Source organism: Myotis lucifugus, unplaced genomic scaffold, assembly GCF_000147115.1.
Source record: "Myotis lucifugus unplaced genomic scaffold, Myoluc2.0 scaffold_1, whole genome shotgun sequence".
Lineage (NCBI taxonomy): Eukaryota > Metazoa > Chordata > Mammalia > Chiroptera > Vespertilionidae > Myotis > Myotis lucifugus.
In genome coordinates, this window is record NW_005871049.1 from 16566412 (window position 1) to 16583662 (window position 17251).

Sequence of the window (17251 nt, forward strand, 5' to 3'; positions counted from 1 at the left end):
AAATAATGGCAAAAAATAGCGTGCATGGGCTGTAAACATGAGAAGTACTTAAGAAAAACAATACTGGTTTAAATTCAAAGGGAAAAATCATGTAAATTAAAAATGAAAACAAAATACTATTCATGCTCTATTCAGCAACATAATGAACCATAGTGTAAGAGTAAGTAACAAAACTGCAGTTACAGTTCTTCATTATGACATTTCTTTTGTCATAAGAAAAAAAATATCTTTATAAACTGATCATTACAAACTACCCATTGGTATCCTGTTAACTACACTCTTTTGACTTTTTTGGATAAAATAAATTAAAAACTAAACCAAATAATTTTTAGGCTCATTCCAGCTCTGTCCTTTTCTATTTCTTGGATAAGAAATCTGCAGTAAATTTAACTGAAGAGAAATGTCAAGTTCTGGTTATTTTAGGGCAGCAGGTGACCTCATTTATTTGAGTTTTTAAGTTTCTATTGTGGAATACTCATCTTTTCACGAAACATATTTTAATTTTCCCCGTATCAAAGATACTTTAAGCATACGTTTTTCCCCTTTCAAACTTGAATGCTTAAAAGATAATTACCAAATTGTAAGCTTTGTGAAGAAACCTTTCGTATTGTCTGCTCTTTAATTACCATAACAAAGGAGGGCTGTACTGCACATAGGAAGAGCTGGGCCAGGATTCCTCACAGGCCATGTGTACACAGTGATCAAACTTCCAGAACATACATTTTGTTTTCCATTTAGTAAAAACTAAATTAATAAAACCAAAAAATAAATCAATCATTTTTGAAGCTTTGGTTAGACAATACTTGCAAATAATATCTTCTTTTCCTGAATGTTGTATTAATTTTATTGTAGCTAACTCAAACATTCAGAAAATTCTTACTTATAACTGAGAGCATAAGGTATATAAAATCAAATATGTATACGAATAAGAATATTGTAAGAACTAAAGGAAGTATTTGTGAGGTGAGAAAATAAAAGAGCTTTGAATTCAAATGTTTAGGAAATAGTAAAAATAGATATATTAGGGATTAAAACTTCCTTGAGACAGAGAACATGTCATTTGTTTCTTCTGTATTTTCATATAATAGTGAAAATGCCAACAAAAAGAGAGCTTGTATACCTTGATTAACATAAAGCAAAAAAGAAGTCATAAAATATTAAAGGGCATACACATATCAGTGATTCATAAATAGATTAATTTTCTGAAAAATATAGCAATTAGGAAACAATACATCTAATAACATAGATTCAAGATTTATAAACATTTCAGAAAAAGGAGAAATTTATTTTAATGCCTCTCCCCACCCCCGAAGATTACAAATAAAGTAGAGGTTGAAAAGTTTTATATAGCCCTGGCCAGTGTGACTCAGTTGGTTGGAGCATCGTCCCATGCACTGAAAGGTGGAGGGTTCACATAGATGTTTCTCTATATTTCTCTCCTTTCCTTTCTCTAAAAATCAATAAAAAGTATATCTGTGGGTGAGGAAAAAAATATATATTTCAAAGAAAGTTTTGAATAACAACTGTTGAGCTTGACCAAAATAACAGGCTCAATCTAATTATTAGATTCTGATAGAATTGTCTACCAAATAAATTGAAAATACATATTTTTCAAAAGTACAAGAAATATTTATAAAAATTGACCATGTACTGGACACACTAGAAATTTCATTAACTGATATCATATAGGGTTCATTTATTGAGCACAAAAATTCACTTCACAATCCTGAATCCTCTCATTAAAAAAAAAAGATGAGAAAAAATTGTTCACCTGAAAATTTACAAATATATTTCTAAATTATTCATTGCTTAAAGAGGAAACCATCTTGGAGATTTTCATAGATTTAGAAGTGAGAGAATAAAAATTAAATATCAGGTCCTGGGGGAGGAAGTCATCATGGTACTCAAAAGGAAATTTATAATTTAAATGTATTTGCTAGAAAACAAGAACAACTTGGACAAGTGAAGAAGCTAGCTTTCAACTCAGGATGCTAGAAAAGAAATCCTAAGAAAATAACCAATGACATGAAGTCAAATAAAGTACAGGGAAGAAAATATTAAAGGTAAATCCATAATGAATAAACACAAACCAAAAATTTGACCCATAAAACAAAGTAACTGGTTATATAAAAAGACAAATCTTTGTACAATAAAAAAACTCCATTTCTTTAAAGTCTTTCATAGCATCAGGTACATCTTACAAGATTTTCTACAATGTCTGTAAAAAACAATCTGGAAATCTTTAAAAGGTCTCCTTTCCCTGTGGAAACTTTGTTTCAGCTCAGGCTGAGTATTCTTTTGTTCACCTTTTCTTTCTTTTGTGTTGTGTTATATTCTCAAATATCAGAGTATATTTGTTTGTTTATGATAATGAAGTTCTAGGTTTCTTTTTTTAAAAAAGATATGTTTTTATTGATATTTTAGAGAGAGAGAGTGACACTGGATGTGAGAAACATCTATTGGCTGCCTCCTGCAGGCTCCCTACTGGGGATCAAACCTAAAACCAGGAATCAAACTGGTGTCCTCTCTGTTCATCGGAACCAATGCTCAACCAATGGAGCCACCCCAGCCATGGTGAAGTTCTAGGTTTCTTAACACAGGTAAGCATGCTTGCACTCCCTCTGTTTGTGGGCTTCCTTCTGGGGAGTGCGGGTCAGGAGAGCAAGGCTGGGTATTCCTTGCACCAAGGCCAAATGGAAAGGACTTTGCATGGTGCACAGCCTCCCTGGCAGGAGCTCAGGCCAACTGTTACTATTCTTTAAGATTTTTTTGTAGTGACCTTCAAAATATATTAATACAAAAAGCAAAGTACAGATAGTGTACATAATGCACTTTGTGTCCAGAAAAAAACCTTTTAATGTATTACTTTGGCAGAACATACACTTTGTGTAATATTTTTTGTTTACATAAGATTGAGGCTTCTTAAAGCAGAGGTTTTTCTATTTATTTAGTTTCATTTTGAATTTTTTTCTTTAAGATTTTTTGCATCATTGTTCATGAGAGATATTATCCTATAGTTTTCCTTTTATGAACTGTCTCTTCCTGATTCTGGTATCAGGGTAATTCCAGTCTGGTAGAGGAGTTCAGAAGTATTTCCTCCTTTTCTATTTTCTTGAAGAATATGAGCCAAATTGGCCTTATTTCCTCCTCACAAGTTAGGTAGAATGCACCAGCGAAGCCATATGGACCTGGAATTTTCTTTATGAGGTTTTAAATGACTAATTCAATGTCTTTAAGGGAGATAAACCTTCTGTTTTATCTATTTCTACTTAAGCCAACTTGGCAGTGTCTTTCAAGAAATTTAGCCATTCCATATAAGTTGTTTATCAGCATAATGCTTTTTCCCTAAGTAGCATTCTTATATTTGTACTAGAGGCCCAGTGCACAAAAATTCGTGCACTCAGGGGGGCTCTCTCAGCCCAGCCTGCACGCTCTCACAATCTGGAACCCCTCGGGTAGGGTCCAGTCCCATCACAGCATGGCTCTGGTTCCCTGGGCCTGTGAGCTGGGGGAGGTAAGGACCAAGAGGCCAGTTCGATTGCAGCATGGCTCCGGTTCCCCAGAGCCTGTGGGAGGGGGGAGGGACCAAAAGGCCAGTCCAATCTCAGCATGGCTCCAGTTTCTGGAGCCTGAGGGCCAGGGGTAGGGACCAAGATGCCAGTTCCCTTGAGCCTGTGGGTGGGGGGAGGGACCCAGAGGCCAGTTCAATGGCAGCATGGCTCCGTTCCCACAGCTCCCTCCTGCCACCACCATGCTGCGGGCGGCCGGGGCCCATAGCTCCCTCCCGCTGCTGTGCCATGGGCCACCGGGACCCAGGACCGGCTCCCGCTGCAGGCCACTGGGATCTAGGACTGACTTCCACCGCGCTGGCCAGCACCCTACCCTGGTGGTTGGTCGTCCATCTGGATGTTTCAGTCATGACGGACCCTGGCTCTTTATATATTAGGACAATCTATACTGATGTGTCTTTTCATTTCTGAAAGGGTTTATTGTGTCTCCTCCCTTTTTCTTTGACCAGTCTGACTAGATGCTAATCAATTTTATTGATATTTTAAGAGAACTAGTTTTTAGTTTCATTGATTTTTCTCTAATGTTTTTGTTTTCTGCTCTCCTGTTCCTCTGCTAACTAAGTTTAAATAATTTTTTTCTATTTTTTTTAAATGAAAGCTTAGGACACTGATTTTTAGACATTTCTATTTTTCTAATATAAGCATTTTAATGCTATAAACGTCCCTTTAGCACTACTTTAGCTGTATTCCATACCATGTTTCCTCTTTTACTCAGTTCAAAATATTTTCTAATTTGTCTTGTGATTTTTTTCTTTGATCCATAGTTTATTTACAAGTATACTGTCTAGTTTCCCCAAAAAATTTTTTTGGGGGTGGGGGGTTTTCCAGAGATCTTCCTGCAATTATTTATAACTTGATTTAATTGTTGTAAGAGAAAATAATTTGTAGGATATAAATCCTTTCATTTTTGTTTTATTTTATAGCTCAGAATATAATCTCCTTTGGTGAATGTTCAATGTACATTTGAAAATAGTGTGTGTTCTGATGTTGTGGAATGTTCTCTAAATGTCAATTAAGCTGATCCATGGTATTATTCAAGTCTTCAATAATACTAATTTTTCTATCAATTATTGAGAGAGCAGTGTTAGAATCTCTAATTGTAATTGTGGACTTACTGTTTCTCCTTTTCTTTCTATCATTTTTTTGTTTTATGTATTTTGAAGTCTGTCATTAGGAACATAAACATTTAGGATGTCTTTTTTATAAACCACCTCTTTTAATCATTATGAAATGTCACTTTTTATCCTTGGCAATATTCCAACTGCTTTCTTAAAATATATATCTGGAAATCCTGGAAGCTCTCATTTTTTTCCCTCTTCTTTCTCATTATGTTGAGACTTTACCATCTTTTGTACTTCTATGTTGTAAATTCAAATATAGGAAGGAAATGTGCTTCGCTATCCATTTTGATCTTGATCTTCCAGTGGGGAAAAAACCCACTAAACTAAATTTTTAAGACAATTCCCTGTCTAGTAATATATTTCTCTGGCTGCTCTGGTTGTAGGATAAGAGGTTGTTCCAGACTAGCTAAACGAGAGCTTATGGATGTCTGAGTCAGGATTACAGAATGACCGCATCCTCATGAGGTAGACCCGAAGGGAGGTTCCAGAGCCACAGTGGTAATGGTAATTTGGAGGAGTCTGGAATTCTGATCTCCCATGTATGACTGATCCATTTTCTGTCTCGCTTAGTCATTCCTTCCTCTCTATGAATCACTTTTCCTATCTTATTGCTTCAGCTTATTTATAACATTAGATCCCCCTGGTCAAATTACCGAACCTCTCTCTGCCTTGGTCTCTGTCAGCAATGTCAGCTCTTCACAGGGTTATTGTAAGGATCACTTAAAACAGACCAGCTTACAGGATTCATTTAATATATCTTACCCATTGCTATCTTGCTTGAAGTAAAACCTATCTAAGAGATATAATATTTATGACAAGCAAAATATCCATTTTGTTATTTATTAGGTATGCAAAGTTATAATATGTTGCTCCATTTTCCTTATATGATGTCATGTGATAACTTCCTTTTGGAATTTATTATCAGGGAAAAGCTTGTTTCTCTTGAAGAATTGATATGTTTCCTTTCCTCAGGTAATGAGAAATGCATAGTCCATTACCTCTCCCTTTTTGCCCAGTCTGCCCAGGAGTTCAGAGTGAAACTTAATGTTTCCTCAGGGGAACTATATTAACTCTAGTGGGAAGCATATTTACCTACTTCTCCTTCATTTGCCTTTTATTTTCTATTTATAATCTGACAGCTGTGTAATATAAAACGTTAACTTTAAATTTCTTCAATCCTTCCTACAAAGAAAGTAAGCAAGCAATAAAGTGGTATTTTGTGTAAGTCAGAAGAGTCTTAAAAGGAGAATGAAAAACAATCCCTGCTTGCAAAGGACTCTAAGTCTAGAGCAGAGTCCTTTCCTTGGCAATTCACAGTAAGAAAGACTTTTCTATTACCATTCAGTACATGTACACATGTATTTGCTTTATGCATGTCTATGAAGCAAAAGTTCAAGACCAATACTACTCAACATGTTCCCATCTCTTAATAAATAACAACTCAATCCTCATAACTATGAATGAGCCAGGCCCTATCATTATTATCCCTATTTTTTTTCAGATGAGGAAAGTGAGACACTGGAAGGTTAAGTGCTCAGCCAAAATCAACCAGTGCTAGTAGCGTGAAGCTGGCGTCTGGGGAGTCTGGTAGTAGAACCCGCACTCTATTTCATTACATTGGGCGCCCTCCCAATATTAGCCTTACTCTGTGCAAAGCATGCCTTTCTAAAGCTCTATTTTACTCTCCTCCCTTTCATTTTTTTAAATGCTGGTCATGATCCCCAAACAGATGGGTCATAACCACTACCCACTAATGGGTCACATTCTATAGTTTGTTAAACATTAATCAGGAAGGAAAAACCCCATGCAAACATGATTGTCAGTGGTTACTAAAGAGAGCTCAAGCAGGAGCCCTGAACTCGAGCATGTGGGTGAGGAGGAGCCAGAGGAGGCCTCACAGAGCAAGAAGCAGGCAGAGGCTGGAAGAGAAAAAGTTTAGCAGGTACACAGGAGTGGGGAAAGAGGAGGGCATTTTAGACAGGGCCCATGTACAAGGCGATGAAGGGACAAATGCTCACCATTCATTGATATCCTCGTACCTGGCTCAAAACCTGTGAGACAGGTATGAGCACTAAAGACACACGTGAGCATCCATGGCTCCAGCCCTCCTGGAGCTGATCGTCTAGGACAGTGATGGCGAACCTTTTGAGCTCGGCGTGTCAGCATTTTGAAAAACCCTAACTTAACTCTGGTGCCGTGTCACATATAGAAATGTTTTGATATTTGCAACCATAGTAAAACAAAGACTTGTATTTTAGATATTTATTTTATATATTTAAATGCCATTTAACAAAGAAAACTCAACCAAAAAAATGAGTTCACGTTGTCACCTCTGACACGCGTGTCATAGGTTCGCCATCACTGGTCTAGGAGAGGACACAAAGTAGCCATATCGATACAAAGCTATAAGTGCCATGATGGGAGGCATTCTGGGTATTGTAGGTCTTAGAGTAGGTTTCATTACAGGTATTAGGCTAGCAAGGTTACCTAATATAGTTGAGCCATTTAAGAATGAGTAACAGTCAGCCAGGACATGGTAAAGGGAAAACACATTCTAGGCCAAAGGAATGGCAATACACTAAAGCTGGAAGGTGAGAGAGGGTGCTGTTTAATGAAGGTCTGAATACTTTAGAGACAGATGGGTAGCTTTAAGAAAAATGCAATATTAAGGACTGAAATTTACCCAGTGCTACTTGTTGAATTTAAAATCAATCTGGTAATCTCCTTAGTGAAAAAATATATTATTAAGAGAATACGCATCACTATAGCCTATTTTGCATTGTCTTAGATCAAAGTTTTCTTCAATACCGACTGAGAGCTTAGCAGATTTTACATATATGGATTTCCAGCTTGTTAAATTATTGAAGAAGAAGTTTAATTCCAAACTAAAGCCCAAATTCTTAAGCCACTTACAGCTGTTTGGGTGTTCTTATATTTAAATCAGAATGCAAGTGTCACTCATATGTACTTTTCTTTTAAGAAGTACGTAATCAGACAATATTGACCTTTAATTTTACCCAACAGGCTACCATGGGAAGTTAACAAATTAACAACCAGAAGAGCATTTAACAAAAGGTCTCAGATACTACATATGGCAGTCAGTAGAGCTCCAAGGAAGAAGTGCTTACAGCTACTGTAAAATTTTTCACTCCATAAAATAAAGTATCTACCAACAGAATGAGCTATTCCCTATTTCTGTCATATTCAAATTGGCAAAATAATATCTGATAAAAGGAAATACATCAAGAAACTTAGAATTTTAGATCATATAAAAATCTATATCAAAAATATCATTAGGAATACTTTTTCATTAGTCCTGGACAATACTAATATAATTTTTAAAGTATTTCTTCATAAAATATTTTAATTGGATGATTTAATGAATTCTACAAGATGCACATGCATTTGTAAGATTTGATTTTTCAATGCTTACAACTAAAGATCTGATAACAGAATCACCAAGTCTATAGGTAAGAAATATAAACCTGTTTAGCTATTTTTTTATTTATTTATCACTAACCTACATGGATTTTTTATTTTTTCTTTTTTTTTTTTTTTCTTTTTTTTTTTTTTTTTAAATATTTTTTTATTTTTCGCTTAAAGTATTACAAAGGGTATTACATAAGTGTCCTTTTTCCCCCCCCCCCCGCCCTTGACACACCCCTACCCTTCCTTACCCCCCAGTGTCTTATGTCCATTAGTTATGCTTATATGCATGCATACAAGTCCTTCGGTTGATCTCTTGCTCCCCTCCCTCCTGCCCCCCAACTCTCTCTGGCCTTCCCACTGCAGTTTGGCAATCAGTTTGAGGCAGCTCTGCTACATGGATTTTTTAAATTGTTTTTACACTCAACATAAATTAGCTTCTAACTAGTGGTAAAATGGCAAAGTTTACATTGTTTATTTAAAAACTAAATTCATACAATTTAGAATTATTTAAAAATTAACCAATAAACTATGATTCATTAAATCTTTTGTGGGTTCTGGGTTGGGGAGGAAACACACTAGTAAGAATTATTTTTTAATCACTAGGAAAAAAAGATATATGAATCTTTCTCTTAAAGCTTTTTTTCACCCACATGGAGGCAACACACCTTAAAATGGAGGTTAATAAGCAATAAACGGCACAGATTTAACTAAAATATTACAAATGTGACAGTATAATAGCTTGGTAAATATGAGAATTTTGAGAGCCATAAAATTAAAGACTTTGATATGTGTAAGATCAATAGACATGACTTATCACTATTTAATATGAGCTTTAATTTTTAAATGTCAAGTTCCAATGAAAAGGTGTACTGCACAGGAAAACTGAAATTTCAATAAGGAATCAAGACAAAAGAAACAAACTTTATATTAAAGTGCCTTTAAGAGGTTATACTTACGCAGCAACCTCTTCTTTTGACAATCCTTTGATCTTCACCTCCAGATAACGATCTATGTCATCTTTTTCTTTGATCAACTCAGACCTAAATGAAATGGAAAGAAATAATAAAGCAGTGCCTTATTGAGTAGAAAAGCTACCAAACATAAAATGCCACCAGGAGAGCACAAATATTCAGGGCATAAAACCATATATAATAAATGTTCTGTAGTAGCTGTAGAGTAAGGTTATTGATTGATAATTTCTAAATTTTCATTTTCTCATATGAAAGAGGCAGGGAAGAATATTAAACCCAGTGTGTAAACAAATAAAAACCAAACACATTAAAATAATCTGCATTTTTTAATTAATGGAATTTTTTTACTCAAAACTTAGGAGATCTTCCATTTTACTCATGCTGTTTCACAGTATAACTTTCATGAAGCCATATTCTGTTTGGCACAGAATCTTGAACTAAGACTACCTATTGGATACAAATGTGTAACATTTATTTGTTCCAAACATTAACAAATTTGCTCTGAAATGCTGCTTGAGTGTTTTTTTAAGTCATAGATAAAACTCAAATAATTATTAAAAGTTCAAAGTGATTTTAAGAACACTTTACTGAGAAATATATTACATGTATAGTGTTTTATTCTTTACACTCCCTTGAACCTTTAAATATAAGCATATTATTAATAGTTTATAAGCATGGGAGTATGGAACTGAACAATTATCTATTTTTATTCGGAAGTAATGGAGAATGTTGATACAAAACTTTGCTTTAAATGGTTAGGATAAAAAATGTTTTTATTCAATACAAATACAAGAAAAAGTTTTCTTTGAAAATCCATCTTATTTTGGAGATGTGAGATTGGCTATATTTTTACTCATATTGTAAAGGAAATGTAATTTCAATAATTAAAAACAAGAATAAGAAGAATATTTTTCAGGCTGTGTTAATATTTCACATTGCTCAAAAGTAAAATATATATACTAGCATATATACATATGTATCTTTGTATAATATAATATATCAGTTATACCACCATAACAATATATATCCTGGAATTATGTATTTATAAAAATTATTTTTTGAAAAATATGAAAATAAAATTTGATTTGCTATTATAAAAGTGTTTTTTATGTAGTCTAGCTAAATGTATTTATTTGGTCCAGGGGCTTTGGTCTTTCCCAGAAATACTGAAAATGAGGTATGATGTTTTTCAGAACAAAGTAGTCTCATAATACTATCTTTGATCATTATGCTTGGCAGGAATTGAAAAGCATGTATGTAAAAAAAATAATCAGACCAAGATGTGCAAATTATTTATATTGATAAAGAGTATGTGCATTATTAAACATCAATACAATTATAAATGCAATATTAGTTAATATTCATAATTATGACAAAATACATCAAGTTCTCTGTCCTGCAGTTTCCGGGCTACAACTCTGAGGTTCTGCAGCCCCTCACTGGCAGCAGCAGTTAGATAGTGTGTTTGCAGGCCCCACGGTCATTTCAGGAGCTAAATCGTGCCTGCCAATCTACCCTACTGGTAAGACTGTGTCTTCCTTCCCCCAAAGCAGAAATCAGTATTCAGGACCTTGTGGATTGGAAGCCAGACACTATTCATTCCTAAAGCTTCTGCATTTTGTTCTCCATACACATTTTTAAAAAAAAATGTATTTTCAAAGCTTTATAGCAACTATGATATAATGGGAATCAATCTATCTATCTATCTATCTATCTATCTATCTATCTATCTATCTAAAAGCCTAAGTGACCGTTCTACCATTTGACTGATAGCTATGATGCACACTGACCACCAGGGGGCAGACGCTCAATGCACAGGCATGGAAACATGGAACAGAGTGATGAATCTCAGAGGGAAGGGGGGAGGGGTAGAGCGGAAAGAGATTAGCCGAAGATTTTATATGCATACTAGAGGCCCGGTGCATGGATTCGTGCACCAGCGAGGTCCCTTGGCCTGGCCTGCGGGGATTGGGCCAAAACTGGCCTGGTGCATAAATTTGTGCACCAGTGGGGGCCCTTGGCCTGGCCTGCAGGGATCAGGCTGAAACTGGCTCTCCGACATCCTCTGAGGGATCCTGGATTGCAGAGGGTACAGGCCAGGCTGAGGGACCCCACCGGTGCACGAATCTGTGCACCGGGCTTCTAGTATGAAATAAAATTATCAAATGAGCACTAGCTTGTTAAATAAATATATTCTTAATATTTAAGTGAAGTCCATCAATTCTTTTAACACCACACATTTGAATACTCTAAATATAACAATATACTTTTGCCTTTAAACACCTTGTTTTCTGAGACATGTTATTAGCATTCTTACAGGAAGGAGTTTATTCTGTAGGAAGAGAAATGAAAACCAGGGTCACGTACCGTGGCGTTGTTCTGGGGGAGCATGGCAGCTTCTCTCTGGCTAAGGCTGTAAGCTTGGGGCGTGACATGGGCAGTGGGGGTAGGGTCGTCATTCCAGACTACAAATAAACACACACATACACACACACACACAGAAATGGTATTTTAAAGAATAAATCTTTCAAAGAATATTTTAGGACATTGTTAGATCCACAGTCTATCATCTGAGCTGAGAATGCCTGGGTGTACACAGAGCTATAGCTCTGTTATTCATTATAGGGGCAGATACTCAGTGAGTGAATTCCACAGGTTACTTCTCTCATTATTTTCCTCTACTAGATGCCTTGTGGCCAATTTATTACTTGTCTGCCTCTCTACCATGAAGGAGAAAATCTGATTAATGAGTTGAAAATTCAGTCAATCAGGAGTGTTGGTATAAGAGAAATGATTGCAATTAAAAAGTAAAGATTTTTAGGGCAGCTACGAATTTCAAATGTTCATGCTTTGCTTGCCTGCTATGATCAATAATTGAAAATTGCTCATATTTTTCTATTTTCTAAAAAACTTTATCATTCACAAATAAAGGCTTTCCCTTAGAAAGGACAGATGCCAAGAATAATTCTCAACATGGAGACAGCTGTCATGAGAGACACACAAAGAAAACAGTGTAACAAATCACTTCGAAACACAGTGGTTTTAAAAAAGATTAATTCAAACAATAATCATTTTATTATCGTTCACACTTTTTGTGGTCAGGAATTAGGATAAGGCACAATGGACTGGCTTTTCACTACCGCACAATGGCAGGGACCTCTGCTGGGAAGACTTAGAAGTTGGGGGTAACTCAATGAGGGGAAGCAGAAAGCATCTGTATGTGTCTTTACTCCTATATCTGATAGTTGATGCTAACTATTAGCTGGGACATCAACTGGGGTCTCTGGCAGAATATGTACAAGTGGCCTTTCCATATGGCTTGAGCTTCCTCACAGCATGGTGAACCTAGACTTCTTACTTGGCAGCTTAGGGGTCCAAAGGCAAGTATCCCTAAGAAAAGCCAGGTGGAAGCTGTTCCCCTTTTAGGGCCTGGCCTTGGGAGTTACATAGCATCACTTCTGCTGTAATAATAGGCCCTCCAGTTGTGAATTCAAAGCTAGTGAATATAGACCCCCCAGTTGATGAGAGAGCATCAAAGTCACATTGACAGAAAGAATGTGAGATGAACGATATTATAGGGGCCATCTTTGGGAAATGCAATTAGTCACAGTGGGGAAGATGAGTGATAATAATAAAAGTGAGGCCATAGCCGGTTTGGCTCAGTGGATAGAGTGTCGGACTGTGGACTGAAGGGTCCCAGGTTCGATTCCAGTCAAGGGCATGTACCTTGGTTGCAGGCACATCCCCAGTAGGGGGTGTGCAGGAGGCGGCTGATGGATGTTTCTCTCTCATCGATGCTTCTAACTCTCTATCCCTCTCCCTTCCTCTCTGTAAAAAATCAATAAAATATATTTTAAAAAAAATGTTTAAAAAAAAAAGTGAGTCTATAAAACCAAGTTATCTAGCCCTGACCGGTTTGGCTCAGTGGATAGAGCGTCAGCCTGCAGACTCAAGGGTCCCAGGTTCAATTCTGGTCAAGGGCATGTACCTTGGTTGCAGGCACATCCCCAGTAGGGAGTGTGCAGGAGGCAGCTGATCGATGTTTCTCTCTCATCGATGTTTCTAACTCTCTATCCCTCTCCCTTCCTCTCTGTAAAAAAATCAATAAAATATATTTTTTTAAAAACCAAACAAACAAACCAAGTTATCTAAACCTTACTCCGAAGAGGAAGAAGTGTGGAAACAATGTCAGTGGACACAGAATGATGAAATTGTCACATGCTGTGAGGGCTTTTAGGTGCCAAAGAACCTACACTTTTACTGTTAAGTAGAAAGGCACCCCAAAGCCAGAGCCTCTTGATTCCACCACCACTATGTCCATCAGTTTTGACCTCTACCATGAGCCCCACCAAGCAACAGGAAGGCTTGCTTTTGGTTTTTACATTATTTACCTCCAGGATTTACTACCTTTGTGACATAGGGTAAATCATCATCAATCTAGACCTTGAATATATTCAACGGATTAAGGTACTACTTGGTGCTAGATACTATTCTAGGTGTTGAAGATACAACAGTGAACAAAGAGACAAAGATCTCTGACTTTGTGAATTTACATTATAGGGGTGGATGTGGGGGGAAAACAGACAATCCACAAAAAACACAATATATAGAAGATCTATAGCAAACATTAGAAACATTGTATTATACTTTATAACTTCATAATATAGTGGCTTAATTCTTTTGTAATTTGAAAAAAATCTATTTCTCTGATTAGGTGTTGCATTAATTAGTTGAGTTATTGCATAACCAGAACTTATTAAATGGCAACCTTTGCAGAACATGTGGTGACAAATTGTGACCAACACAGGGCTGGACCCCACGTACAGTTTTGAAGGGACACCAAAGGCTCCCAAACCCACCTCCCACGAGCCTATTTCACAGAAACTGTGAGACGCCATGTGCAGAGCCCTCTAATGTTACAGAGCAAATCTGGACCATCTCAGTTTCTTAACCCTGACTTGTCTCTCCCTAGTGGATTTTGAAAAGGAGAGGAGAAAACAGAGACCGTTCTTGCTTCAGTCTGGGCATTCCATCCTCTATGAATCAAGACTCTTCTGAGAGCCCCACTTTGCATGACAAGGGCATTGGTGCAGGGGTGATGAATGCATAATTGTGCTTTAAAATGAGAAAACAGTACTTGTAATTTCTCTAAATACTAGGAAGACAAGGCTACTTACAAACAGTGGGACCAGTCCCCAGAAGCTCTGATCCAGCCAATATATCCCATCAAGATATGTATCAGCACCCTCTCCCCAAGTTGGGCTACAAGTATGGGATATAAAAATTGTCCTTTTTAATGTTTACTGGGGTTAGATTATTTTGCTAGGAAATATAAACAACTAATGAAATCCGATGCAAATGTCATAGAGCATGATGGCGAACCTTTTGAGCTCGGCGTGTCAGCATTTTGAAAAACCCTAACTTAACTCTGGTGCCGTGTCACATATAGAAATTTTTTGATCTTTGCAACCATAGTAAAAGAAAGACTTATATTTTTGATATTTATTTTATATATTTAAATGCCATTTAACAAAGAAAAATCAACCAAAAAAATGAGTTCGCGTGTCACCTCTGACACACGTGTCCTAGGTTCGCCATCACCGTCATACAGGGAGAGGAACAGGTCTTCTTTGTCACACAGATCAGCTGTGATTTTTTCCCTCCTAACAACTTGAGTCAATGTTTCCTACCATTAAAGTTTCAGCTTCCAGTTCCTTCATTTTGCTCTCCTCTGATCTGAGAACATTAGCAGCAGGAGCACCTTTACTCTTAAATTTAGTTTAATGTAAGTATTGCAAGCCCTGCTGGCAAGCCTCAAGGCACAAACTCTGAATGGGGGGTGATCAGAGCTGAATGATAAAATAGAAAAAAGGTATTAACTGCATATTGGGGAAAATATCCCTCAAGCAATCTATGCTGCAAAGTTTCAGGCCAGAGTTAGGGTGGCAGTTAAACAGGCTCCCTCCCCACTCTAAACCCCACACTTTACCTTGCCTATGCCTTTTGAAAAAGGGGATTTTTGTTTTTCACAATACATGGCCACATATTTTGTTTTCCATAATAGATAATGTGTGTACTGAAATTTTGCACACTTAATATTTGAAATGCATTAAATATTTAAAGGGATCCTGTAACAAATTATTTTCTCATTTAAGTAATCACTATCTTTTTTTATAAATACAGTCTTATTTATGCTGAATTGGAAAATAGTTGTAATCTAGCATATAGACGCAGCCAGAGGGAAAATAAGTGTGAAAAAAATGCAAGCATGCTTTGGGGCCTGTTTTTCCAGGCTTACTTTTTACCTGCAGAGTGAAGAAAGCCTTTTGCTGTTTGATAAATTGAGCTGTATCGTTTTCCTGGTATGGCCAGTATCCCCAGCTCCTAGGTGATCTCTAATCATGAGGAATTAAACTACTCGAGCCTGAAGCAGAAATGGAACACATCCTTAACCATGGCGCTTCATCAGGGTTCTCCTAGCTCAAGACCACAGAGGAAATCACACAAGATGGGAGCAAAGGCAGGAAGGGCAATGGTTCAGATTCGGGTAAGGGAGAGGAGAGGTATTCCTCGAGCTCAATGGTTCTCAACCTTGGCTGCACATTAGAATCACCTGGGAATCTTTTTAAAAATCCTGATTTCTGGGCCTCATCCTCTGGAAATTCTGTTTCTTTGTTATGGGGTGGGGCCACAACATTAGTAACAAAGAAACAGCATTTCCGGAGGGTGAGGCCCAGAAATCAGGATTTTAAAAAGGTTCCCAGGTGATTCTAATGTGCAGCCAAGGTTGAGAACCACTGCTCTAGCTGGTACCAGAACGAGCTTAGCCCCAGGAGCTGAGGGGGAAGCAGTCTGTGAAGAGGACCCAGAGGCAGCCCCCCCTCCCCTCCAGTGCCAGCAAGTGGGCCGCGCTGCATGTGGCACCACGGGGGGCTGAGACAAAGATCAAAAGGCTGCCTGAAGCCAATTCATCGTTGGTGGATTCTTTGATCTGCTGGGTGGCTCTTGTATCGGTCATATTTAGTCTCTAAATTTGGCCCCCACATGCAAGGACAGATGAGAATGGAGAAACACGGGATGAAAGGTTTGAGAGTGCTGGTCAGGCTGAATGTGTCCCACAGTGTGAGTTTAAATCTCTGGCCTCCAAGTACAATTCTTCAAAGAGTAACCCTGTTGTTGCCCACTCTCCCAGGAGAGATCCTCATCAGGAAATACACAGGGAGGAGGGGAGGCCTAGCGTTGTGTGACAGTCTACTTAGGAGTGACAGTGCCTGAGGCTGACCACTGTCTCCAGAATTCAGTCACTTTAGGGTAAAAGCCAACAAACCTCAGCAAGCAAATGTATTAGTTGTCATCAAGAGAATACAAAATAAATAGGATTTTACTATGTTCAAAACCATTTATAAGAATGAGAACTTTTCATATGATCACCACAAGTTCTCTTACTATGAAAGTTTAAAGAAAACTACCGAAGAAATACAAATAACTACGCTCCCAAAAGGAATTTTTAAAATTAGCATGAGTTTGAAGAGTCACTAAATTTTTATCCCCTACATCATAATTTTTGGACACTTCTAGCACTCCATGGGAGGTAGTTAGGTAAGTTTTTAAATACATAGATTTCCTACTAATGAATATTTACTGAGGGTTAATCAAAATATACATTAGTGAAAGTGTTTGAAGACAGGCATGATTCACTCGACTTACAATGGAGGTTTCTGCTGAAGATCTTTCCAAGCTAGACTTCAGCCTGAACATCAGGAAGTAAAGAATAATAGCGAAGGAGAGAAGGAAAAAAAATTTAAATTAGTTAATAGAACAATTTCTCTCCCCGCCCCACATCATGAAACGTTATTCATACAACAAATACCAAATACTTACTATGAGGTTAGAGGAACTTTAAAAAAAAAAGTATAGACACTATGGGATAAATTAATCACTAATCAATGAAATGCCACTACCTATATTGTTATGTTACAGGGTGGGGCAAAAGTCGGTTTACAGTTGTTCAGATGTAAAATAATACAATAATTAATCAAGAATAAACTCTATGTTTCAGGTGCTCACAGCTATTTTTGCCCCACCCTCTATTCCAATACAAATGCGACATTAGGGATAACCACTTGACCGCTCAGATTTATGAGATTGCGTTACCTTTACC

The 17251-nt window shown here is 37.1% G+C and overlaps 1 protein-coding gene across 1 annotated transcript in view; it reads right to left on the reverse strand.

The window, feature by feature from the left end:
* The window catches only part of TTC29 (tetratricopeptide repeat domain 29), a 99908-nt gene extending 83088 nt beyond the window's left edge, over positions 1–16820 (reverse strand). Inside the window, exons 1-3 of the mRNA XM_023752838.1 lie at positions 16798–16820; positions 11458–11555; positions 9076–9159 (exon numbers count right to left, since the gene is read on the reverse strand). Coding sequence (XP_023608606.1) covers positions 9076–9159; positions 11458–11549 — 176 coding nt within the window. The 5' untranslated portion in view covers positions 11550–11555; positions 16798–16820. The remainder of the gene's footprint in view (positions 1–9075; positions 9160–11457; positions 11556–16797) is intronic.
* Between the last annotated feature and the right edge of the window lie 431 nt (positions 16821–17251).